Source organism: Aythya ferina (genome assembly GCF_964211825.1).
Source record: "Aythya ferina genome assembly, chromosome: 9".
Classification (NCBI taxonomy): Eukaryota; Metazoa; Chordata; class Aves; order Anseriformes; family Anatidae; genus Aythya; species Aythya ferina.
Genome location: NC_140305.1, coordinates 13,664,987 through 13,688,154, shown reverse-complemented (window position 1 = coordinate 13,688,154; position 23,168 = coordinate 13,664,987). Strand labels below are relative to the sequence as shown.

Genomic DNA, 23,168 nt, shown 5'->3' with positions numbered 1-23,168 from the left:
ATTGCTCTCTGCAACTGCCTGAAAGGAAGCTGTGGGGAGCTGGGGGTTGGCCTCTTCTCACAGGTAACCAGTGATAGGACCAGGGAACGGCCTCGAGTTGTGCCAGGGGAGGTTCAGGGTGGAAATGAGGAGACATTTCTGCTCAGAAAGAGCAGTCAGGCACTGGGACGGGTTGCCCAGGGAGGTGGTGGAGTCACCGTCCCTGGGGGTGTTCAAGGAAAGGCTGGATGTGGTGCCTGGGGACAGGGTTCAGTGGTGACAGTGGCGGTGGGGTGCTCCTGGAGGGCTCCCAACCCTAATCCTTGTCACAGAAGGCGCCACAACCCCCCCAGGCCCGGCCCCGCGGCTCCTCCTCTCCCGGCCGTGCGGCTGCGCGTGGCCGCGGCTCCTCCCGGGCCATGGCGGGGCGGTTGCTGCGTGCGGCCGGCGGGGCCCGCGCCCTGCTCGCCGCCTCCGTGCCCGGCCCGGGCCCGCGCCACGGCTGCGCCTCGGAGGAGGCGGCGGCGGGGCCGGAGAGGGAGGCGGAGGCGCTGCTGCTGGCCATGGGCTTCAGCCAGGCGCAGGCCCGGCGGCTCCGCGGGTTGGAGCCCCGGTTGGGCCCGCGGCGGGCGGCGGCGGCGCTGGAGCAGCTGCTGCTGCTGGGGCTGAGCGCTGAGGCGGCGCTGGGGCTGCTGGAGCGGAGCCCGGAGCTGCTGCGGGCGGCCGAGGGGCGGCTGAAGGAGCGCGCCGAGTACCTGAGGCGCCTGGGGCTCGGCGGAGGTAGTGGGGGCAAAAGGGGGTAAAACGGGGCAAAAGGGGGGCTCGGCGCGACGCCCGCTTCAGCCCCGTACCCGCAGGGCACCTGCAGCGGGCGGCCGGGCGCTGCCCCCAGGTCTTCACCTTGCCCCAGCGGAGGATGGAGGCGGCGGTGCGGGTGCTGCGGGAGAAATGCCTCTTCACGGCCGAGCAGCTGACGGAGGTGCTGCAGAGCTGCCCCGGGGTGCTGCTGGAGGAGCCCGGCAGCCTCCAGTACCACTTCCAGGTGAGGGGGTCAGGGTGGGGGCTGCGGGCACAGCACGGCTACCGCACAGCACCGGGGCCGGGTGTTGATGCCCCTCGTCCCGCTCGCAGTACGCGTACTTCAGGATGGGGGTCCGCCAGAAGGAGATGGTCAAGGCCCGTCTATTCCGAACGCCCTTCGCTGAGCTGAGGACCCGGCACATCTTCCTGGAGCGCCGCGGCCTCTACCACACCCCCGTCAAGGGCCAGACCCAAACCAACAACCCCAAACTGAAGGAGGTCCTTCACCTCCCCGAAAAAGAGTTTGTGGTCAACCTGGCCCGCGCCACCCTGGAGGAGTACGAGGTCTTCAAGAAGCTGCTGGCTCGAGAGGAGGAAGAGGAGGCGAAGGAAGACGAAGAGGAGGAAGAAGAAGAGGATGAGGACAGGGATACAGAGTATATAGACGGAGATAAGGGCTGGGATGACGGTAGAAGAGCGTGACCGTGAGTATGGGAGGCTCCCTGGGGTCTCCCAGCCCTACCACCCGCAGCACAGGTGTGAGCCACAGCGGCTGTGGGATCCTGCCTGGCTCTGTGTGCAAGGCAGCAGTAAATCCCATATATCACAACGCAACGCTGACACTTTGTCTTCCTCATTGACCAGGTGCTTTAGAAAATATCCAGTTTCTATCAAGTGTTTTTATTAAAAACAAAACAAAACCAAAATAACTAATTTATTTCAAAGACAAGGTTAAATCCTTTTGGCTGTTACATACTGTACTGGATGGGGGGAGGCTGCGCTTTGCATCACTGCAGGGAGGATCCTTGGGCTGCCCCCCTCGCAGCTGGTGGCAGGGGAGCAAACACTGACCATAGCCCCAGAGTGAAGAGAGGGCTCTGGCCCCACATCCTTGGGGCTGGCACAGGCTGCTCTGGTGTTCTCACTTGCAGGTAAGGGGCAGCTTTTCCTCCCACACCAGGGATGTCCGGGACTCCTGCGCTCGCCCCACCACATCCCAGGAGCACAGATCCAGGGAGCAGGATCAGGCAGCCTCAGCAAAAAAAAAGTTAGGGTGCTCTCTCTCTCTGTGAATCTGATTCTCTGGGGGCAGAAGAGCCAGCCCCAGTGCTGGTGGAAGCCTCACCCTGCCCCCCTGCTCACAGCCTCACAGGGCATTGTCCAGCACCGGGCTGCTGCCGCAGGCAGTGGCGGCTGCACTGAGGCAGCGTGCAGGAGGGAAGAGGACGCTGCCGGCAGCACTGAAGCTCCTGGGCTGGTTCTGCGATGGGAACACCCTCAAGGCTACGCGTGGTCCAACAACAGAGGTGCCTGTGATGCTCCCTGGGGGGCTGCCCCACTGGGACACCCCCTCCGCTGCTCGGGAAATAACACTCTATACCATAGCTACGATATATCTCTGGTATGTATTAATTTATAATATACACTGTGTATGTTAATACACAAATCTATGTTTAACTAGCGTTGTCATACAAACACACAAAAAAAACAAACTAGGAATGTTTCTAAGCTAAACTTTTCCTTGCCTGCTCTGTGGCAGCCAGCAGGGCGGCCACTGCAGGGCCGCTAACGGCGCCGTGGTGGCAGCGGCACCGCAGGGCGATGCGGGGACCGCCGGCAGCGCAGGGGGACAGCCAGGCTGCTGCTGTGCCCTGCGCCGCATAGCACCAGAACGAGCGTGGTGGCACACCCTGGCTGACAATCTTAGCTCTACAGATCGCTTTTTAGTAACTTCTAGGTGCTCTATGACTTTCTGAGCTGGGAATTTGGTTAAAACCATGGCTCGTTTACAAAGCAAAACAACAACAAAAAAAAAAACGAAGGCAGGGGAAGCTGCCTTAACTCTCCCCTCTCCCCCAGCTACAGTACGGGGCTGTGCCTCCACTGCCTGCTCCTGCCTCGCTGCTCAGGGCAGTGGCTCACAATTTCTAACTCATAGGGAACATGTAGGGAAGACCTCCCCACCCGGCTGCGGGCCAGGTTTCAGGTGATAGCTAAGGCCTTCTGGTCTGCATTAAACTGGTTTATTTGGGGGTTATAGGTAACGCATCACCCTGGGTTACGAAATCAGGGTGGTGCGGATGCTGGTGGAAGGGAACTGGGCTCGCAGAGCCCGGAGCTCAGGGCTGGGGGGGCCGAGTGGGGCCAGGCCCCCTGGGGGCAGGCAGCTGGCTGCTGCAGCACCCCGCTCGGCTCCTTGGGGCAGGGGGGCACCTGCAGCAAGGCAAGGCAGGGCGAAGGCACTGCTGGTCCGGCAGGGAGAAGGGGGCGCCGCTCGGGTGCTGATCTGGCTGCGTGTCCCTAACGGGCTGGAGGAGAGGGAGGGGCTGACGCCAGGCAGGAAGGGTCCCCTGCTGCGTTCAACCCAGTGAGCGGATCTGATCTTCCTGGTGTTTCAAAAGCCCTTAGGTGTGGAAAGACGAAGCTCCTACTGCTTTGAACCCTGCGGAGGAGCAGGAGGAGAATGAGCTGGTGTGTGGAGCCCCCCCCCAAATGCCCAGCGGCTGCCTCTTCCCGTCCCGGATGCCTGTCTTGGGCTGGGAGAAGGGGACCTGCCCCCTGGGGGGCTTCAGCCTGTGCCTGGAACAGACACTTACTCTATGGCTTCTTCAGTGTGTGACTGTCGCTTTGTTTTCTGAAAGAGAAGGAGCGAAAGCACCATCAGTCCTGCAGCACCTTGGCCCTTGCTCCCACTCGCCCGAACCCTGCAGCCTCGGGAGCAGCCCCGGGAAGCGAGCCTGGGCCTCGCGTGCTGTTCCACACCCCCTCCCTGCCCAGCCTGGGGTAAGCCAGAGGTCCCAGGTTTCTGCCCCCCAGGCAAAGGGAAAGAAGCACGCTTCTGCTGGCTCTACCTGCTGCTTGGCTTCTTGGAACCGGTGCTCTCGCAGCTCTCCTTGTAGCAGACATCCTGGTGTACCTTGTAGACCCTCTTGTACCTGCACACACAGCAGAGAGGAGGGTTGTAGGGACTAACAGGGACAGAGCTGTGTTTGTAAGTGCTGGGGGGGTGCTCCCCCGTTTTCTAGATACAAGCATGGCTGAGCCTGCCCTGCCTGGACACGCAGCTGGGCTGCTGTGCCCATGCTGCAGGCAGGCTGGGGGGGCACAGCAGAGCCCCCCTGTCCCTCAACCCCTCTGGGGACAGAAGTGGCCCTGAGCTGGGCTGGCAGGCAGGGCTGGCACCGTGTCGCGCCCTGCCCTGATCCAGAGGTTGCCTTGCTGGCGCTGGGCACCCGGCAGCAGCTGGCCAGGGCAGGGGGCAGCCTCCTGCTCACTCTCCCTTCCCCGGAGCCGCACTGCGGGGCCGGCCCCAGCTGGCGGTGCGAGGGGAAGGGGGAGCACAACCCGCGGGCAGTACTCACAGGTAGTGGCAGGTGCCTCCTTCCCACACGGGGAATGACTTGGTTTCCGAGTACAGCCGCGTGCACGAGTGTGGCACCTTCTTGCAGGCTGCTTGGGGAACAGGAGAGGGGAGCTACCAGCGAGCCCATCTCCAGCCCTGCCTGCCTGCGCCCTGGGGGCCGAGGCCCCCCCGGTTTCCCTGCTGTGGCCCTGGAGGACCAGGCTCAGCGTAGCTTGGAGCCAACCCGCCAGGAGCCGCAGAGCTCCGGCCCCACAGCACAGCACAATCCCGGCTGGTGGAGGCTCAGCCAGAACCGGGGAGCTGGATACAGACGGGGGGTGCTCGGTGACCTGTGCCCTGCGGGACCCCGTTGCTGGGACAGCCGCCAGCCTCATGGTGTGCGGCAGCAGCACGGCACTCACCCAGCTCACAGTGCCTGCCCTTGAAGCCCGGGCTGCAGTCGCAGTGGTAGGATTCGCTCTCACTCACACAGGTGCCTCCGTTCTTGCAGGGGTTTGCAGAGCAGTTCTGCCCCATGCCTGCAACACAAGTGCTGCCGTCAGCCCCGCTCTCATGCCCGTAGGGCCGGGTTCCCCTTGGCCATGCCCGCCCCAGACTCACTCTTGCTCCGTGCCTCATGCAGCTGCAGCGCCAGACTGCCCCGGCCGGGCTCCTCAATGTTCTCCAGCTTCACAGGAGCCTCTGGCTCTGGGCAACGAGAGGGTCAACGTGACTTCCAGCCAGGGCCAGACCCTGAGGCAGCCCCTCTGCAGCAGCAGCAGAAGGCAGAGGGGACCCAGCCTGGCATGAGGGGGCTGGCTGGGTTTGCAGCCAGTTTAGCCCTTCCCTGGTGGCACCCTGGGCCCAGCCCACGCTGCATCCCGCATCTCCTCCCCCTGCCAACAACCTAGCCCTGGGTTCCCCAACCCGCTGTGGGCCACCCCTCTCCCTGGGCTGACATCTCCCCAGCCCAGGGAGAGGCAACAGGGTCCTGCCCTCCCCTCTGGCTCCTTCAGCCCCACAGCAGCCTGCCCCATTGTCACCCTGTCCCGGGGGAGTGGGGGAGGCACAGGAGATAGCACTGGGTGACAGGAGGAGGCCAAAAAGGCAGCAGGGCACTTACGTGTCTTCACGGTGATGGATCTGCTCAGTGCAGTGCCGAACCTGGCGCTGATCCTCCCTCTGCCATCCAGCAGCTCAGTGAACCTGGGGAAGGACAGCCATGAGGGTGGGGGGCACGGTGGGGTCCCCAAGGGCCGGAGGCAGCGTGGCGCTGGGCACGGCACAAACACTGCGGCAGCTCGGAGGAGCTGCAGCAGCTGCTGGAGCGAGGGGTCACCTGGTTGGGGTGGGCCAGGGGCTGTGCTCAGCCCTGCTGCTGCCTACCTGGGGGCTGGGGAGGGCTCCTCAGCCGTGTCGTGGTCTGCGAGCAAGCGGAGTTCGGGCAGGAAGGCTGGGGGCAGCCTGTTGCGCAGCACCCGGGGGTGTCCAGCCTGGCTCCAGCGCCTCTCCGGAGCCCCATCCCTCTGCACTGCAGGCCACAAAGGGTTAGGCTTAGAGGGAGGCAGTGACCGGAGCGTCAGGCTGGGGGCCACTGGGGCTGTTTGGGGACTGGTGACACCACCCAGGCAGCAAGTACTGCTCCCCTCCCCTACAAAGCATTGCTGAGCCGTAACTCCACATCGAAAGGGCTGCAGAGCAAGCCACCGCTGCCTCCCTTCTACAGGGAGGGCCGGTACCAGCAGGAGCTCCCACGGACCACTGCAGCTCGGTGTCCCCCCTCTGCCCAGCAGGCACTCACGGGTGGTGACGTAGAGGTGGATGGGCTCGCTGTGCACCTGCCCCTGCTCCGTGTTCTGCACGGCCGTCACGGAGAGGCGGTAGCGCTGCGCGGGCAGCAGGTCCCGCACGGTGTAGGAGGCGAGCTTGCCGTTGGGCACGTAGCGGCTCTTGACGCTCTGCAGGGTGGTGACGTTGATGATGTACCCCTCCACGGCGCCAGCGGGCGGCTGCTCCCACGTCACGGACACGGAGGTGGGGGTGACGCGCGAGGCGGTGAGGTTTCGAGGGGGGAGAGGCCCTGGAGCAGGAGGGAATAAGCGCCGAGTCTCTGAATGGCAGCAGCTTGCGGTCACCTCGACCCCTTGGGAGCTCGCCCCAGCCCAGCAAAGCCCCCGCCAGCCCTCGTCCCGCACCACACGGCCCCACTCACTCGTCCAGACGTGGAAGGGGGCCGTGGCCAGGCTCTCCGAGGGGTGATCTTCTGTCCCCAGGCCGCTCAGCGTGGTGACGTGGACGATGTAGCGCTCTCCTGGCTGCAGGTCCCTGCAGGGGAGGAAGGCGGGCAGGGCAGGAGGAGGTGAGCGCGGGGGCTCAGGGGGCCCAGCCGTCCCCGCCGCCCGCCCGCCACGCTCACAGGAAGGTGTACTTGGCCACGCTGCTGTTCAGCTCCACCGTGCGGTCTTCCAGGTCCCCAGGCTGGCGGATGGAGACACGCACCCTACTGACAGTGGAGTGCTTGAGCCGGTGGAGAGCCCATTGCACCGTGATGGTGCTGGCCGTCACGTTCGTGATCTCAAAGCCTTCCACCGGACGCGGTCCTGGCCGGAGCGAGCAGAGAAGCGGGGAGGGCCATGGTCAGCAGCCGGCCGTGGCAGCGGCTCCGTCCCTTCCTGCACCCCCTGATTCCCGTGCCCCACGCTGCCCATCCACGTCAGCCTTCCTGGCACCACCATGGGCTTGGCGCCAGCACCATGACAGCCCAAGCAGCTCGGCACCTCTTCCCCTGCCACGCTCCTCGTCTCAGCACCAGGCAGCCAGGAGCAACCCAGCCCCAACCTCGCATCAGTCGCTCCTCCCTGAGCCCAGATCCCCGGCAACCACAGAGCCCCCTGAGCCTGGCACCGCCTGCCCAGCCACTGCCCCAGCCACGCACACATCGATGCAGACAAGCCCCCAGGACAGGGCTGCGTGCCCCAGCACACCCCGAACTCTCATGGAAGCTGCCGGAGCTGCCTGACTGCCCTCGGTGCCTGCTCCCACCTCCAGGCCGCCCAAAGCCCAGTGCTGCTGGGAAGCACCCGCATGGCTCAGCCCAGCTGGCACGGGAGGACCCCAGCCCCTGGGTGTCCCTTCTCACTAGAGAGCAGCTTTTCCAAGTCTGATCTCTTCCACCCTTGGTTTCCCCATGATTCCTGCTCCAACCATCTGCGGGCCAGGGATTACGCATGTCACAGGACACGGCGTTACCTGCCCGTTCCAGAAAGTGGGCTGGACAGGACACAGCACAACCACTGTCCATGCCCCATGGAGCTGTCACCATGCCCGGCACGCTGCCCTGTGCCCCTGGGGGCAGGCTGGGCCCCGGGGAACAACCAGGTGGCCATCTGCCCACCTGCAGAGCAGCCGAACCCAGACCCCAACACTGTGCCCGTGGAGCAGCCCGCTGAGCGGGACCCAGGGGCCATCCCCGCTGTCACTGGCTGCTTCCCTACCAGCCCCAGGGCATTTGATTGCTCCTTCAGACCCTGCTCTCAGTAGCCTCTGCACAAAGAACAGTCATTCTCTGTGCTGAGTGCCTCCGAACCCAGACTTCAGGGTCTGCGCTGCCTTTTTCAGGCACACCACTGGTTGTGGAGGCTGGGATCAGACCGGAGCAGACCTCCGGGGCACGGGAAGCTGGAGGTGGCAGGAAACCTCCAGGTGCTCCACCAGCTCCGTGGCTGTGGGCAGAGCGCTGGCGAGGAGAGGCCCCACAGGCTGGAAACGCTGCCCTGGGCATCGGGGGGCCCATACTCACAACCGAATTCCCCTGAGGACACTACTCACTAGTGCGCGTGGTGAGCATGACAGGCCTGCTGATATCATTCTTGTTGTTCACGTTGCGTTTGACTGAAAAGACAGAAATATTGTAGGCTCTGCCGGAGGCTAGTGCCCGCAATTGGTGGGCAGAACGACTTCGGTCCACAAAATCTGTCCTGCGGTAAGAGCCGTCGAAGGATACGTACGTCACGGCGTAGCCGTCAATGAGTTGCCTGGCAGCTGCGTCCTCAGGCGGGTGCCAAGAAATCAACACACCAGTGTCCTCCACCCTTTCCACCTTTAATGAGGTTGGTGGCAGCAATTCTTCAGGGTGTGGGCAAAAGCAAAGGGGAGAGGTAATGCCATGAATCTTTAGAGAACAGACCCCAGCAACGAAATGCAGAGCGGCACTGATGGAGGACAGCGTCCCCTCTCTTTCTCTCTCGTTGCAGCTCACAGAAACCCTACAGCTGCTGCTGGCCGGTCGTGCTAGGCACTGTGCACGCGCCGGGGCTGCTCGGCCACCCCGATGGGCTCAGGCAGAGCCAGGGCAAGCAGGCAGTTGGTGCGGCAGAGCTGGGGGCAGAGCATTTGCTGCCATATCCTGGACCACGTGGGGACGCAGTGAACAACCTTCCTCCAGCTTAAGGCCCCGCAGAGATCGCTTAGGCCAGATTAGGGGCCTCGGGGATGCTTTTATTCAGGGCCGGAGGCTTGAATCAGATTTCTCTGCCTCCCCTCCCAAGGGCATCCAAGGAGGATTCAACCCCTGCTGCACTTGCACCACTGGAGCCCAGAGAAATTTGCCCCCAGCGTCCCCGCGTGCCTCGCCCGTGTGCCAACGCCGTCACCTCCAGCAGCCACCCGGCACCTGGCACGATTGAGCCCTGCTGGCATCTGCCCCCAGCATCCGCGGGGCCAGGGCTCCCCCAGCAGAGGCGAGATCCGAGCCCCGCCAGGGCGAGGAGAGCTGCCGGTCCCTGGTGGAGGGTGACACGGCCGCCACCGGGCAGGGCGGGCACGCTGCCGTCGAGCCCCTCGCCACATCCTGGTGCCGCTGCTCAGGGCCTTTACCTTTTTCGCAGCTCTTGCCTGTGTAGCTCACTTTGCAGGTGCAGCTGTGGGTGCCATTGCTGGGCAGGCAGTAGCCTCGGCTCCCACACGGGCTGGAGAAGCACGGGTCGCTGGCTGCAGGGTGGGAGCAAGAAGGAGGCGTTAACGGCGTCGGACACCCCAGCGTCAGCGGCCGCACAGGGCTGCAGCTGCGTCCTCCTGCCCCCCTCACCTGTCTCGCAATGGTAGCCAAAGAAACCCTCCGGGCACACACACAGGTAGGAGCCTCGGTAGCCTTCGCACTCTCCTCCGTTTTGGCACGGGCCAGACTCACAGGCGTCCACTTCTGGAGGTGAGAGCATGCAGGCAGTGAAACACATGCCATGGGCAGCACACCAGGACCCCAACGTGCCCAGGGCCAGCAGAGACACCCACGGCCCCAGGAAAAGCCCACATGAACAGCCACAGAAGCCAGGACTGCCTGTTGAATGCCACGGCAGCCCAGGCACCTTGCAGAGCAGACCCATAGCTGAGGGATACCTTGTTCTGCCCGAGCTGTGCACTGGGGCCACCACCTCCCCCCCAGACAAGTTTTGGCTCTGCTGCCACGGGACACAAACTACAGCAAGCACCAGGGCTGGCAGCGTCCTCTGCAGGGCAAGGAGCCCGAGCGTGCACTCTCAGTGGTGGCGGAGACCAAGTGCCAGCCCCGTGACAGCTCCCAGCCATTTGCTTTGGTGCAGGTCCCAGCTATGTCACCAAGCCCAAGGGACAGTGGTGCCCCGCAGGGCCCTGCTTGGCAGACTCCCTACCTTCCTCACACTGGATCCCCACGAAGCCCTCGGGACAGAAGCAAACAAAAGAGCCTGGGAGGTCCCGGCAGGTCCCGCCGTTCTTGCAGGGCTCTGACTGGCATTCATCAACTTCTGCAGAGAGGAGAGACCGGCTCAGAGCAGAGCCGGGGCTGGAGGCAGGAGAGGAAGTTTGGAAAGACAGCGCTACGCGTCCCCACGTCACTCGCTGCCCTGAGCCCCCCAGCCAGAAACAGCCCCACGCGGGGCTGGAGAGCGGGGCAGAAGGGGGAGTGCAGATGGCTGGCAGCGTGGGGCTGTGCTGAGATGTCCCGTAGGGTGTGCGTGGTATGTCCCCTCTTTTAATCCCCCCTGCAGCCACAACAGCTGACCCAGCCACCCCACCATCCCCGTCAGCTGCCTGCACCCCCTTCCTCCACCACGCTGAGCCCACACGGCACCACGAAGGTGTGTGCATGGGAGAGCGAGCACAAGGAACTGCTGCGGGGTACAGCACAACTGTGAAATCTCAAGCTGCTTTTATGCCATATTCCCTCTTGGCCAGTAACTTTGGAGCTGCGTGGGACACGTCTCACCCAGATCTGGAGATCCGGGGCTTGATTACACACGCTCAGACTGCGTGAAGAAGAGCATCGCATTAGGAACGTTCTCCAGCAAACTGCTGCGATGAGCAGGGGGACACGGAGGCGCATGATAGCTGTTAGGGCATCCAGACCCAGCCTCCTGGGAATCACAGCCCCACCAGTGACAGACACCCACGCAGCACCTGTCTGCACGGGTGGGCAGGCAGCACACGCGCCCTTCCCAGGTGAGCTGAGGGCTCCTCTGAGCCACACGCAAGCAGGTGATGAAAGCTGGTGTGCATAAATGCAGGCAGCCCCGCTCCCAACCACACCATTCATGCCCTGCTCTGGCTGGTGAGCCACAGACTCTCCCCTCATCCCTGCACGAGCTCTGTACATTTTCTTACCCAACTCACAGTGGTGGCCCACGTATCCTGGCTCACACACGCACAGGAACTCAGCGATGCGGTCCTTGCACTGACCGCCGTTCAGGCAAGGCTGGGAGCGGCACTCGTCGATCTCTGCAAGCATTTGGGCAGGGGGGAGATAGGGAGAGGGCGATGAGCACTGGGGTCCCACAGCAGCGTGCTCGGGGGAATAAGAGGTTGCTGGGGTCCCACAGCCACAACCATGGCTCAAGCTTCTTCCCGTTGCCTACCATCGCATTCGGGGGGGTCGCTCCAGACGCCCTGCGAGCGGCAGACACGGGGGCTGTTGTGCTGGCTGAGGGCATAGCCCAGCTCGCAGCGGTATTCAGCCAGCGAGCCCACCGTGGTGGAGTTGAAGGAGGCCTGGGCGTGCTTCACCGCGCTGGGCACGCCGCAGTCGATCTCTGCGGAGAGATGGGGCATGAGCAAGGGCAGCGTGGCGCCTGGGGCTCGGTGGCGGCGGCACAGGGCCCTCACCCGTCTGGCAGTGCTTCCCGGTGTAGCCCACGGGGCACGTGCACACAAAGTCCCCGCCGAGGTCCTCGCAGGTGGCACCGTTCTCACATGGGCTCAGAAAGCAGGGAGACGGCACTGCAAAGAGCAGAGGGCACCGGCATGAAGCTGGCAGGGCCCCAAGCCGCTGCCTCTTCCCCTCAGCGCGTCCCCCAAGTGGTTTGGGGGTGACATCCAGCAGCACAGTGCAGCACGCTTGCTACCAAAGCTGCAACGCTGTTCCCCCCCGGCCCTGCAGCACCCACACGTACCGATCTCGCAGTGCCGTCCGGCGTAGCCCGGGGCGCAGTCGCACTTGTACTTGCCGATGTAGTGGAAGCAGGTGCCCCCGTTCTGGCAGGGCCCCGAGGCGCAGGGGTCCGGCTTACCTGGGGGCGAGCAGGAGCTGAGCGGGGAGCAGGACACGCACCACCCGCCTCCCTCCCTGGTGTCGGAGCCATACCTATCTCACAGTGCCGGCCGGTGAAGCGGTAGGGGCAGGTGCAGTGGTACTCGCCGTCGGACTCCTTGCAGGTGCCCCCATTGCGGCACGGCGCCGTGCTGCAGAGCCGCGGCCGGGCTGCGGGAGAGGAGCAGGAGATGCCTAGCGGCTCTCGAGCCAGGCCCACACCCTGGAGGCTGCGCTGTCCTCCCCTCACGGCACGTACCTCTCTCGCAGTGCTTCCCCAGGAAGCCTGGGGGACACTCGCAGGTGTAGGAGTCGTCCTGAGCCTCGCAGGACCCCCCGTTCAGGCAGGGCTCGGAGTCGCAGGGGGAAGGTACCGCTGCAAAGCCAAACAAAGACCTCAGCTCTGCCCTCCTCCCCACCTGCCTCGCCTTCGGGGCAGGCCCTGCACTCACCACCTCACCTCCCTCCCAGCGCCAAGCCCGTGCCCCGGCTGCAGACACTCACTGTGGTTGGTGCCGTAGTCGGTGTGGCACACGCACAGGTAGCTCCCGCCGTACTCCATGCAGTAGCCGCCGTCTGGGCACTGCGTGTTGACGTTGCACGGCGTGGCGGTCACCTCTGCCAACACACAGCGAGACAGCCTCCATCAGATGCACTGCAGCAGGATGGCCAGCCCACGGCCAGCACCTCCCAGCCAAGAACAGGTCCCATGGCTTTATGGAGCACGGTGAGAAGGGAGGGACTGTGGCCACCCGTGCCCCATGGCAAGGGTCATTCTGCCTGCAGAGTGAGCTTTGGAGCTCCAGCGTGCAGAGCCAGGGCTTCCTTCTACAGGCCAGGGCTCGGGAAAGGCACGACTCAAAGCAGAGCAAGAGATGGAGAGAGCATCTCCTCCCCACGAGGAGCATATCCCCAGGCCCTGGCTTGTGTAGGTGGCTCGGATTAAGCGTGTCCCCGTGGTGCAAGGGTTCTGCACAGCCTAGGCCCTTCATCGGCATTTAACTGGCGTTAAGTGTCCAGGAGAGGGAGCAAACACAGCAAGCTGTAACACCACGCGTGAAGCCTTCACCTACCGAATTCACAGAGGAGACCGAAATACCCCGGCAGGCACTGGCAGATGGTGACATTCCCCTCCAGGCAGCTCCCTCCGTTCCGACACTCGCAGCCCTCAGAGAGCTCTGCAAGAGATGGAGAGGGAGCTTCCCTTGTATTGCGGGGCCAGGGCAGCCACGTGGCCCTGCTGGAGCCAGCTGGGGGAGCTCAGGACCCACAGCTGCAAGCCCCCAGGCATGGCCCCCCCCTCAGAGATAGGGACCACAGCTCAGTCCAACAGCCCTGAACGGGCTCTGTTAGGGCTGCTTCCCCCTGGGAATGGGCAATTGCTCCTGTAGGGCCTCCCCAGAGGGTCAGCATGCTGCCGGAGAGACCCCAGGTACTCACTGTCGCGGCAGTCCTGCCCGCCGTAGCCCTCCTGGCAGTCGCAGGCATAGCCCTGCTCCAGCTCCAGGCAGCTGCCCCCGTTCTGGCAGGGGCTGGAGAGGCAGGCGCCGGGTACCCGGGGGCCACCTGCGGGGAGAAGGACGCTGACCGGAGACCTCCCCGGGGGGGACACGGCCGGTGGCCTTCCCGCACAGCCCGGCGTCGCCGCCATGCGCTGCCGCTCACCGTACTGGCAGTTGTTGCCGTAATAGCCCGGGGAGCACGTGCAGATGTAGCGTCCCGGGCGGATGTAGTTGCACGTCTGACGGTTCCTGCAGCTCCGGTCCTCGCAGGAGGAGGGGTCTGGAGGAGGAGGAGGATGCGGTGAGCCGGGCCTCCAGAGAGGGGCAGCGGGGACAAAGCCTCGGCCCTGTCATGGGCTGCCCCGGGTGCGGGGACACCAAGCACCTGTCTCGCAGCGCTGTCCCACGAAGGGCTCCAGGCACACGCAGGTGTAGTTATCAACCAGGTCGACGCAGTGCCCTCCGTTCAGGCAAGGGCTGGACTCGCATTCGTTCACCTCTGCAGGGCAGGACAGGGAGGGGTTGGTTGGAGACGTCCCCGTCCCCGCCACGCGGCCGCCTGTCCTGCCGCCAGCGCCCACCTGTCTCGCAGTCTCCTCCCGTGTACCCCGGCAGGCACACGCATGCCGCCGTCCCGTTTGCCTCTTGGCACGTCCCGCCGTTCTGGCACACCTTGGTCTCGCACGGCAACTCCTCTGTGGTGGGACAGCAAAGGGAAGAGGGGGGGTGAAGCCACGCACAGGACCAGCACACGGTGTTCCCTGCTACTGCCGGCAGGCAGGGCCAGGCAGAGCGCAGAGCCAGCACCACAAACTGGGCAAGGACGGCTCGGACAGCCCGGCCCTTCCCTCCAGCTTTGCTTTCTGGGTGCAGGATCCCTCCCCCGAAAGGAGAACTCCCCGCTCTCCCTCCCCAGCAGCACAGGGACTCACGGGGAGCCTGACACTGGCAGCGTCCCCAGCGCGGGGCGAGCCAGCCCGGCCGGCAGAGGCTGTCCCGCTGCTCCGCTCCCTCTGCTCGCGTGGAAACCTGGCAGCAGCGCCGAGCCCCTTGGACATCAGCCCTCGCTGCCGTCCCCACGCCCAGAGGAGAGGTGTTGTGAGCAGATGCCTCCCCCCCCAGCGGATGTTGCTGCCTGCATTAGCAGTGACTCATCCGGAGGCGAGCTGGGCCGCGAGGCTGGGAACGCTCCCAGTGGCTTCCAGCGGCTCAGGACCTGGCCACCACCTGCAAAAGCCCCGCACGGAGCAGGGTCCCCCCCCCCCGAGACTCCTGCCCAGGCACTAAATGCCAGCGTTTTCCAGCAAGGGCGAGGCGGTGGGCGCGTTCCCCGCAGCCGTGCCGGGACAGGCGCTCCTGGGAGCGGGCTGCCAGCGGAGGAAGCGCTCGCCGCCAGAGCAAAGTTTCCTTTGCTTTCAGCAAGTCGTGATCCAAGACTGCAGCGCTCGGCGCCCAGCACAGCTCCTGCTGGAAACCTCCTGTCCCCGGGGCACCCCGCGAGCCTCCGTACAAACCCCGGCACCTCGGAGCCGCTGTGCCCCCCGTGGGGGTCTGCAACGCGAGCAGAGCCTTCCCCAGCACCGCTCGAGGTCTAACAGCTGCTTGCCACTGAAGGTGGCAGGAGAAGAACTGGCTGTCATCAGCTCCTCTGTGCTTTCAGGAAAATGCTGACAGATCTTCCCCAGCCTGCCCAGATAAACCCATGGGCATGGCAGGAGGGACATAAGGTGCCTGAGAGCCCCACGACCCCTCTCTGGCTGCCCCATCTCCTCTCACATGCCCGCTGTCTCTCGGTCCCTTCCTGGGGACACGAGCGGCTCTCTGAGACCTGGTGCATGGCTCAGGCCCAAGAGCTCTGCCCAAAAACAGGGTGGGAGGATGTGGCACAGCCATCTCATCGCCTCTCTGCTGGCTCTGCCGAGCCTGGCAGCACAGCCTCCGAGGCTTCCCAGTCCCTGCTTACAAGGGGGATGCCTCCAGGCTCACGTGTCCCATCCTCACGCAGGGCAGCTAAACAGGGCAGCCTGCGGAGCCAACGCAGCACCCAGGAACAGACGCAGGATGCCCAGCAGAAACCACGGGTGCTGACGGCTCCACGGTGCCTTCTGGAGGAGGCGCAACACTCACCCGTCTCACAGCTGGCTCCTCTGAAGCCTGGCAGGCACTGGCAGCTGAAGCTGTTGACACCATTGACGCAGGTGGCTCCGTTCTGGCACGGGTGGGAGAGACACTCGTCCACGTCTGAAAGAGCGAGGGGAAGGCAGGGGCTCAGCCGGGAGCGGGGCAGGCAGGGCTGGAGCCCGCGGAGGTGCAGGGGAGGCCGCTCACCGACGTGGCACCTCTTCCCCGTGAAGCCCGCGAGGCAGGAGCAGGTGTAGGAGGGGTTCCCCGTGATGCAGTCCTCAATGCACTTCCCCCCGTTGAGGCAGGGCCGCAGCGTCAGGCACACGGAGGCTGCGGAGACAAGCGCGCCCTCCGCTCACAGCCCGCCCCGGCAGGGCTCACACGCTGCCGTCCGGCGCCGCGACCGCCGGGGTCTGTCCTGGCGTCCGTCCAGCCCCGCCAGCACCGCCGGCCGTGCGCGCCCCGAGGCTGGGGACGGTCACCCGGCTCTCTGGGGCGCTCGGGGAGCCCGCGTTTGGGGGCTGCGTGCCCGCGGCCGGGCAGGGCTCGCTCCTCTCGGGCTCCCCGCCGGGTAGGGTGACAATTTTATTCCTGCTGCAGGAGCGGGGAGGCAGGGCCAGCCCCACCGGGCAGGGGACAAAGGCCAGGCATCACCCAGCCAGCCCTCGCCTATGGCCTGGGGCAGAGGGGCAGGAGGACCTGTGTAAAGCAAAGCCACAGGTGATAGACAACACGCGTGGATTAGCGGGTAAGAAAACACAGCCAGGGTGGGGCGGGGACAAGGAACAGGAGGTCAGTGGCTCCATGGAGGGCCAGCTGGGGTGGCCAGGCACAGCCCCTGCTCTCTGCTGGCTGCCCCACGGGATGGACAAGCCTCCCCAGCCCCATGGTGGGTACAGGAGCCATAGAGCCCCCTGTGCGTGCCCTCACCTCCTCCCCGGCACCCTGCACGGCTCCCCACGCCTCGCAGCCTGCCTCAAGAGCTTTCCTCCCCATCAGCTTTTGCAGCCCGTGGCAGGCAGCCCCAGCACGAGTGGCTGGGCCCTGAACCAGCCCGGCGATCCCCGGGCACAGATCCTCAGGAGCCAGGCTTCCCGAAACGGTGCAGGCGGCTCCAAAGGATGCCCCAAAGCATCCCCATCGCTGCCCCCACCCTGAGCCCTCCCCGAGCCCTTCGAGCTGTCTGATCCACCCACGGGTTGCTGCTCTCTCCCCTTGGGGAGGGAGGTGAGGGTGGGGGGTCGAGGCAGGGAAAGACAGGGCTGGAGAACAGTTTGGGGTCGGGTTGGGAGTTAAATAAACCTAACTGCTGTCCTCTTACTTGTATTGCTGCAGCCCCCCACTTGCACCTGGGCATCATCGATTCTGAACACCCAGCGCCCGGGGATACCCACATTTGTCGTCATCTCCACGTCAGCGATGTCATCGGTGCGGGATCCAGGGATGTTGAAGTAGCGCTTTCCATCACCGGCGTTAAAACCTGCCTGGGAGGACAAGGGCAGAGAGCAGAGAGACATCAGCACGGCGAAGCGGAGCAGCAGGGGCAGAGGCAAGGGGCACGGCAGCATGAGGGGAGGCTCCGCGGGACCGCACGTCACCGCCACCACCCGGGTTCCCTGGATTCCTCCTGCATCCCCTCCCTCAGGTGTTATTTCCCAGGACAACCACAGCCCTTCCTCGCCCTCGGGAGCCCAAGGGGGGGCCCGGGCTCACAGCACCCTCTGGCAAGCCCAGCCCGGAGGTGTGGGGTGAGAGGGACGTTTCTTCCCTTGAAAATCTACTTCTCCTCAGCGGGAGCCGCTGGAGGGCTGCCCACTGGCCAAGGTGTGCAGTCACTGCCCTGTTTACGTCCATAAAACCCGCGCTCCTGAATTCGGGGATTCAAAACGCGTCCCCTTCCTCTACACCTGCGATTTCCTGCAGGCAGGCAGGCAGGGAGCCAAGGACAGATCAACTGGTGGTAAATTCACACATCCGAATGGGGACCGGGTTGCGTTTTTTTTTCCCCCCTCTTAAACACAACAACGCACACAAGGATGAAATAAAAATACAAGCGAAAGCTGTGCTGGCCGCGGCAGCTGCTGAGCTGCTCTTAAAGTCTGAGGTTAGGAAGGAAAAGGAACTAAGAGGCAGCAGCCAAGGTAAAGAACCGTGGTTTCGCTGTAACAAAGTCCCCTATATGGTCTCAGCTCCGAGAAGGAGAGCACACACGGATATTTAAGAACTTCAGAAAAGCAGGGGGAGGGAAGGAGGGAGGGAGCCACCACCAAAAATCCCTGGACTGCTGTGTGCTGCCAGGAACAGCTCTAGGGAAAGCAAAGGGCAGCCGTGAGCATGGCGGGCTCGGGCGCTACCTGGGGGCGACGGCCGCGTCCGCTGCTTACCTGCGCTGCGATGCCGCCAAGCCCAGCAAAGTCCCCCCCACTGCTGGCGTGCATACCCGTGGTCCAGGTGATGGACTCATAGTTGAAGATGGTGAAGGACAGCTTGCCGTCCGTGATGAGGACAATCTGGAAAGTGTTTACCTGCGGGAGGGAGGGGAGAAGGCTGTGAGAGGGCGGAGGGCAGGCAGGGAGCATGGTCAAGGCGTGAGCAGGCCAGAAAAGGGACAGAAGGTTGAGCTGTCAGGCACGAATGCTGCAGCAGCACGCAGCAGAGGGATGCTTCCTTCAGCACCAGCCCTCCTCTCTCCTGGGAAGGGCAGCAGTGAGCCCCCAGCAGGGCTCTCTGTGTCGAGCCAGGACTAAGAAACACCATTGCCCAAGCAGGAGAAAACCCTTTGCGAAAAGAACTCCCATTCCCAGTGGCACTACACCGAAAGGCAGCAATTACCCTCAAATGGGAAATCAAACTTCATAAAGTACATAAATTTGCCTTCAGATCCCTGGAGCTTAGAAGAAAGCCCCGGGATGGCAGCCGGGCCACAACAGCTGACAGCAGGGCAGGATTGCAGCTGCATCCCAGAGAGATACCCGACGGTGAAGAGGAACAAGACTTCAGAGCCAAGTTTCCAACCAGCTTTTGTAAGCTCGGGGCTCTGGGCACAAACCCGGGCTCCTCAGCAAGGCTGTGGAAGATGACAAAGCTCCAGTTCCTTCAGGAACCCGTCTTAAAAAACCCACCCCTAAGCTAATTGCTCCCTCACTCCTCAGGGGTGCTGGCAAAGGCCCACCCCAGCACCACGGCGCCATGCGGGATGTTGTGGCACGAGCTCTGCCCACCACCCACCAGGGCCCCCAGCGCTCACCGGTGAAAACGAACTTCCCCCGAAGAAGGTGACCCGGTACCAGGTAGCGATGAACACCCACTGCGCGGAGAAGTCGGGGAACTCGGGGAAATACTGCGCGATGTCCCTGGTGGCCCGCTCCAGGATGGCCTGGTCCCGGCTCTCCCGGTAATACACATCGCCCGCCCGCCGGTTGTCCACGTCTGCCCAGAAAGCTGCCACCACGCGCCGGTCCTTGGAGATCGGGAAGGCGACCGGCGTGAACTGGGAGACCTCCTTCAGGAAGGAGATGATCCCGTTGTTGTTAACCTGCGGAGATGCGGGACAATGGGCACGGACGGCCCCGGGGAGCACCGAAGCCTCCACGGGCACTTCCCCCGGCGCCCTCCGCAGCCCTGGCCGTCCCGAATCCTTACTTTAGAGGCGCTTTTTCCTTCACCTGTTCCCCCCCTCAACCTCCTTCCACAAATATTTGAGCGCTTCCCCTTCCTGCCCTTTGAAGCACGGACGTGCCCCCGGCCGGGCCCAGAGGCCCGGGGAAAGCAGCCTCACCCCCCGGCCTCCGCCGCGGAGGGCCAGGAGCCCGAACAAACCCAGCCCTGTTCTCCGGCCAGGAGCAGCTGGGAGAGCGCCCGCCCGGGCTGGGGGCACCCCAACCCGCAGTGTGGGCTGGAAAACGAGTGGCAGGGCTGGCGAACATCACGGGACTGAGTGCCACCACCCCACCAAGCCCCCCGTCCCTATGCAGCAGGGAATGCAGGTGTGACACTTTGGGGGGAGGGCCGCCCGCCTTTTGGGTGCTTCCAGCCCTGGGGAGCCTGGGCAGGGGCCCCTGGTGCTGGGGGCTGTTTATGAGGGTCCCAGGAGACGCAGCAGCCCACAAAACAAGCGCCGGGTACGGGACAGCCCACACCGCCCTGGGCAGCTGCCACCGTGACTAAGGGGAACGCGATTCCCCGTTCACAAACCCTGCGTAACCTCGTGGTGTCCGCGGAGGAACATTCTTCCTGTTATTAAAGCAAGATGGGAGAGAGCCGGTGCCAAGAAGGGCCGTGTGTGTGTGTGTGTGCGTGTGTTTTTTTGTTTTGTTTGTTTTATGGAGGAGGAGGGGGCGGGCTCAGAGGGACCCCCCAGGGCTGGGCCATCCGGGCCCTGTGTTTCGGCCGCTGCTCACAGCCTGCGCTCAAGGCAGGGACACACACAAGAGGCGGGGGCACGGCCCCATGGCCTGAGCCCCGCGGTCAACGCATCTCCTGCACCCACTGCAGGGCTGGCGTCTTCGTTTGGGAGAAGTCACCGTGCCAAGGACACGGGGTGTCCTACCAGCACGTGTGCTCTGCCAAGGCAACGGGTCGTAACATCCCGGCTTGTTCTGTAACGGGGTGAGCTCACCTCCGGGGCAGTGCCAGGACAGTGCCTGGCACTCGCTGTTAGCCACACGGGTCGGGCAGGACAGGGAGCAGCTCTTGGTCCGCCCCAAAAGCCTGCTCTGAATTGCTGGTCAGCTTGGACCCAATCCAAACAAGACCATGGGGACACCAGCTGTGCCAAAAGCTGGGCCAACAGTGACCGCAATGCTTTCTAGACAGCAAAAAACCCACGCCTGCCCCTTCTCCCAGCTTCCCTACCCCAAGAGAAGAAAGCCGGGTCTCACCAGCTGCCCACACAACAACTTGCAAGCCAGCTGCTCCAAACTGCCCCAAACTTTGTCCTCCTGTCCCCACAGGGGGCCCAGGCAGGGATCCCTTCAGGATGATGAAGGCCCAGCCACACCTGCAGGCAGACAGGGACCTGCCCCAAGGCTGGGCACCCGAGGAGGAAGAGGGGAACAGGTCGCAGCAAGCCCCATGTGCCTGGCATGTCAGGCAACACCCGCCCAAGCCCAGCACCACACAGGAACCTCCCTCTCGCTGCCACACCTCTGACGGTGCGCCTGGTCCCTTGCTCTCAGGGCAAGGAGTTCCCAAATTCTGGCTCCCCTGGAGACCACCAGGCCACCCCTCACCACTTCAAGGGCTCTCCTGAACACTGCTGGTGGCAGCTTTTGGAGTGGGCTCCAGCAGCCAAGAGCACATCCCCACATACGGCCAGCTCTCGGTGGAGCTGCAGGGACTGCTCCTTCCCAGGTCTCGGCTTCAGGGCTCAGCCCCAGCTGGAGCTGCCGGAGCCGAGGTGTGACCATCGCTGGAATATCCCCTCCTTCATGTCCCTGGGGGACCGCTTTAAATGCCGTGCTGTCGGTGTCAGCAGAAATGAAGGCTTGCTGGAGCCCAGCCAGCACGGCGGGAGGGATGAGGACAAATCTCTGCTGCCGGGCTGTGAATCTGCAGGGCTCCCATCCCGGGGCACGAGCAGGCTGGGGAACGCCAACGTCCCATGGCAAGCCTGCAGCCGGCAAAGCACAGAGCTTCATCCTTCAACACAGAGTCCCACCCTTCCTCCTACGCCTCCCCAGCGCTGGCTGGGGCACAGGACAACATGTTTCTGTCCTGGTAGCACCTGGGCACGTATGTGCGTCCCCACGGGGCAGCCAACGGCCCCGGTCAGCCCCCCAGTGCACGGGGAGCTGCTGCCTTGTGCCCGGCTGCAGGGACACCGGCACGTCAGCATCCCCGGGTAGAAAGAGCATGGAAAGCAGAAGGCTCCGATTTAAAGTCCTGGGAGGAAATGCAATTTTTAGAAAACTTGGGAGATGCCAGTGCGTCCTCCCAGCTCGATTAATGACTCTCACATGGAGATCGGCAGGCACGTCCCGCAGCTGTGCCTCAGCTCGCAGCCCAGGAGCCTCGCAACATCTGCTCCGGCCGCGCAGTGCCTGGGCGTTCGAGCAAGGCTGGGCTCTCGGTGGCCACAGGACACTCCGGGGTTGCCCACAGAGGATTGAGAGCACCTCAGGGGTGTTGTGAGCATCACCAAGGGGGTCATGACAGCACCCCAAGGGTTCTGCCCCGTGGCACAGAGCTGCGGGTCCAAAGCCAACGGCTCCAGTGCAAGACAGGCTCCTGGTCCTTGCCTTTCAGCAGAGCCCGGAGGATGGCTCTGGCTATTCCCAGTCCCACCCTGAGGCTGCCCTGTGCCGGCCAAGGGCCGTGGCGATTCCCAGGAGGCCGGTGGGAGCCCCGTGAGGCCAGGATCCCCCTGCACGCCCCGGGGCTCGCTCCAGCACCCCGGCACCGCTCTGCTGCTCCGGATGGAAGTGGGGCCATCCCGTCTGACCCCACAACCCCACGCCCCGCCAAGACGTGCTGGGAGCAAGCTGAGCTGAGCGTTAATAAAGAAAAAAAGGGGGAAAAAGGGGGAAAAATTGGAAAAAAAGAAGAAAAGGGTGGGGAAAGGAGGAAAAAAAGGGAAAAAAAGGGAAAAAAAAAAGGGAAAAAAAAAGGGGGGGGAGAAGGAGGAAAGGGAAGAGGCTCGTAGGGGAAGAAGGGGGAGCCAGCAGCCCCCGCCTGCCCGCTGCCCGCGGCCCGGCACTCACGTAGAGCCCGGTGTGCCCCGCTCCGAAGAAGGGGAAGCGCACGGAGAGGGGCCGCAGCTCGGAGCCGCCGTCGTCCTGCTTGAGCGTGGCGGCGTCGCCCTGCGCCGGCCCGAAGGGGTAGAAATCGGCCAGCGGCACCACGCCGCCCGCCCGCAGCAGCAGCCACTCGCCCAGCGCCAGCAGCACCACGCAGCAGCCCCGCAGCGCCCGCATGGCCGCGGCCCTCGCCCCCCGGGGGCCGTCCCGCAGCGCTCACGCCGGCACCGGGCGCCGCGACATGGCGGCGGCGGCGGGAGGGGACTGGGGGGGGGGGAGGCGGAGCGGGGAGCGGGGCCCGGGGCTCGCAGCGGCGCTGCCCGCGGCTCCCCGCGCTGCCCGCACAGCGGCCCCGCCCCCGCCGCGGGGATTTGCATAGCCCCGCGAGTCCCCGCCAATGGGAGCTCGGAGTGAAAGCAGGGGGTGGAGTTATGCAAATGAGAAGGGGCGTGGCCTTGTGGGGTCCCCACGCGCGGAGGGGGGGGGCGCTGGGTGCGGGGCCCGGGGGTGGGGTGGGGGGAGGAGGGGAGAAATGCTGTTATTTGCTTTTTTTTTTTTCCCCTCTTTTTTTTTTAATTTTTTTATTTTTTTTTTCAGGTGCTAAAAATATTATCAGGAAATTCTTCTCCGGAATGCGATGTTTGAAGTTACCCTTTCGGCTCAAGGGCCTCTTTGTCTCCGCCGGGAAAAAAAAAAATAAATAAAACTAAAAGAAATGCTAACAACAATAACACCGTAACGATAAACCCCACGCGTTTATCACCGGCATCACCCGTTTTATCACAAAAAAAAAAAAAAAAACCAACAAACACTTCTCCTGGCAAAGGGAGCGAGCCCACGACACCCCCGTGTCCCCTGTCCCACCCCGAGGTGCCCCCAGCCCCGCGGACAGGAGGGGCAGTGAC

The 23,168-nt window shown here is 64.0% G+C and overlaps 2 protein-coding genes across 5 annotated transcripts; one reads left to right on the top strand and one right to left on the bottom strand.

The window, feature by feature from the left end:
• The first annotated feature begins 383 nt into the window (after nt 1-383).
• On the top strand, nt 384-2,446 carry MTERF4 (mitochondrial transcription termination factor 4). Its single transcript, XM_084529729.1, has 3 exons — nt 384-759; nt 837-1,021; nt 1,111-2,446. Exons 1-3 carry the CDS (start codon nt 399-401, stop codon nt 1,480-1,482), a joined length of 918 nt encoding a protein of 305 aa, XP_084385855.1. The 5' UTR covers nt 384-398; the 3' UTR covers nt 1,483-2,446.
• Nucleotides 1,665-22,556, bottom strand: SNED1 (sushi, nidogen and EGF like domains 1). 4 transcript variants are annotated; one of them, XM_084529725.1, is made up of 33 exons: nt 22,228-22,556; nt 18,774-19,061; nt 17,911-18,051; nt 16,848-17,010; nt 15,731-15,856; nt 15,530-15,643; nt 13,984-14,097; nt 13,788-13,901; nt 13,566-13,682; nt 13,341-13,466; nt 12,974-13,078; nt 12,405-12,518; nt 12,160-12,276; nt 11,955-12,071; nt 11,764-11,880; nt 11,477-11,590; nt 11,230-11,403; nt 10,979-11,092; nt 10,009-10,122; nt 9,429-9,542; nt 9,218-9,331; nt 8,171-8,467; nt 6,759-6,942; nt 6,555-6,667; nt 6,144-6,422; nt 5,729-5,873; nt 5,466-5,548; nt 4,964-5,050; nt 4,765-4,881; nt 4,362-4,452; nt 3,852-3,935; nt 3,597-3,634; nt 1,665-3,442 (listed from the first exon to the last, which is right to left on the bottom strand). In XM_084529725.1, exons 1-32 carry the CDS (start codon nt 22,438-22,440, stop codon nt 3,598-3,600), a joined length of 4,347 nt encoding a protein of 1,448 aa, XP_084385851.1. In that variant the 5' UTR covers nt 22,441-22,556; the 3' UTR covers nt 1,665-3,442; nt 3,597. The 4 variants fall into 4 exon arrangements, with proteins under 4 accessions (XP_084385851.1, XP_084385852.1, XP_084385854.1 ...); XM_084529726.1 differs by having other exon boundaries at nt 4,362-4,449; XM_084529728.1 differs by having other exon boundaries at nt 8,171-8,233.
• Between the last annotated feature and the right edge of the window lie 612 nt (nt 22,557-23,168).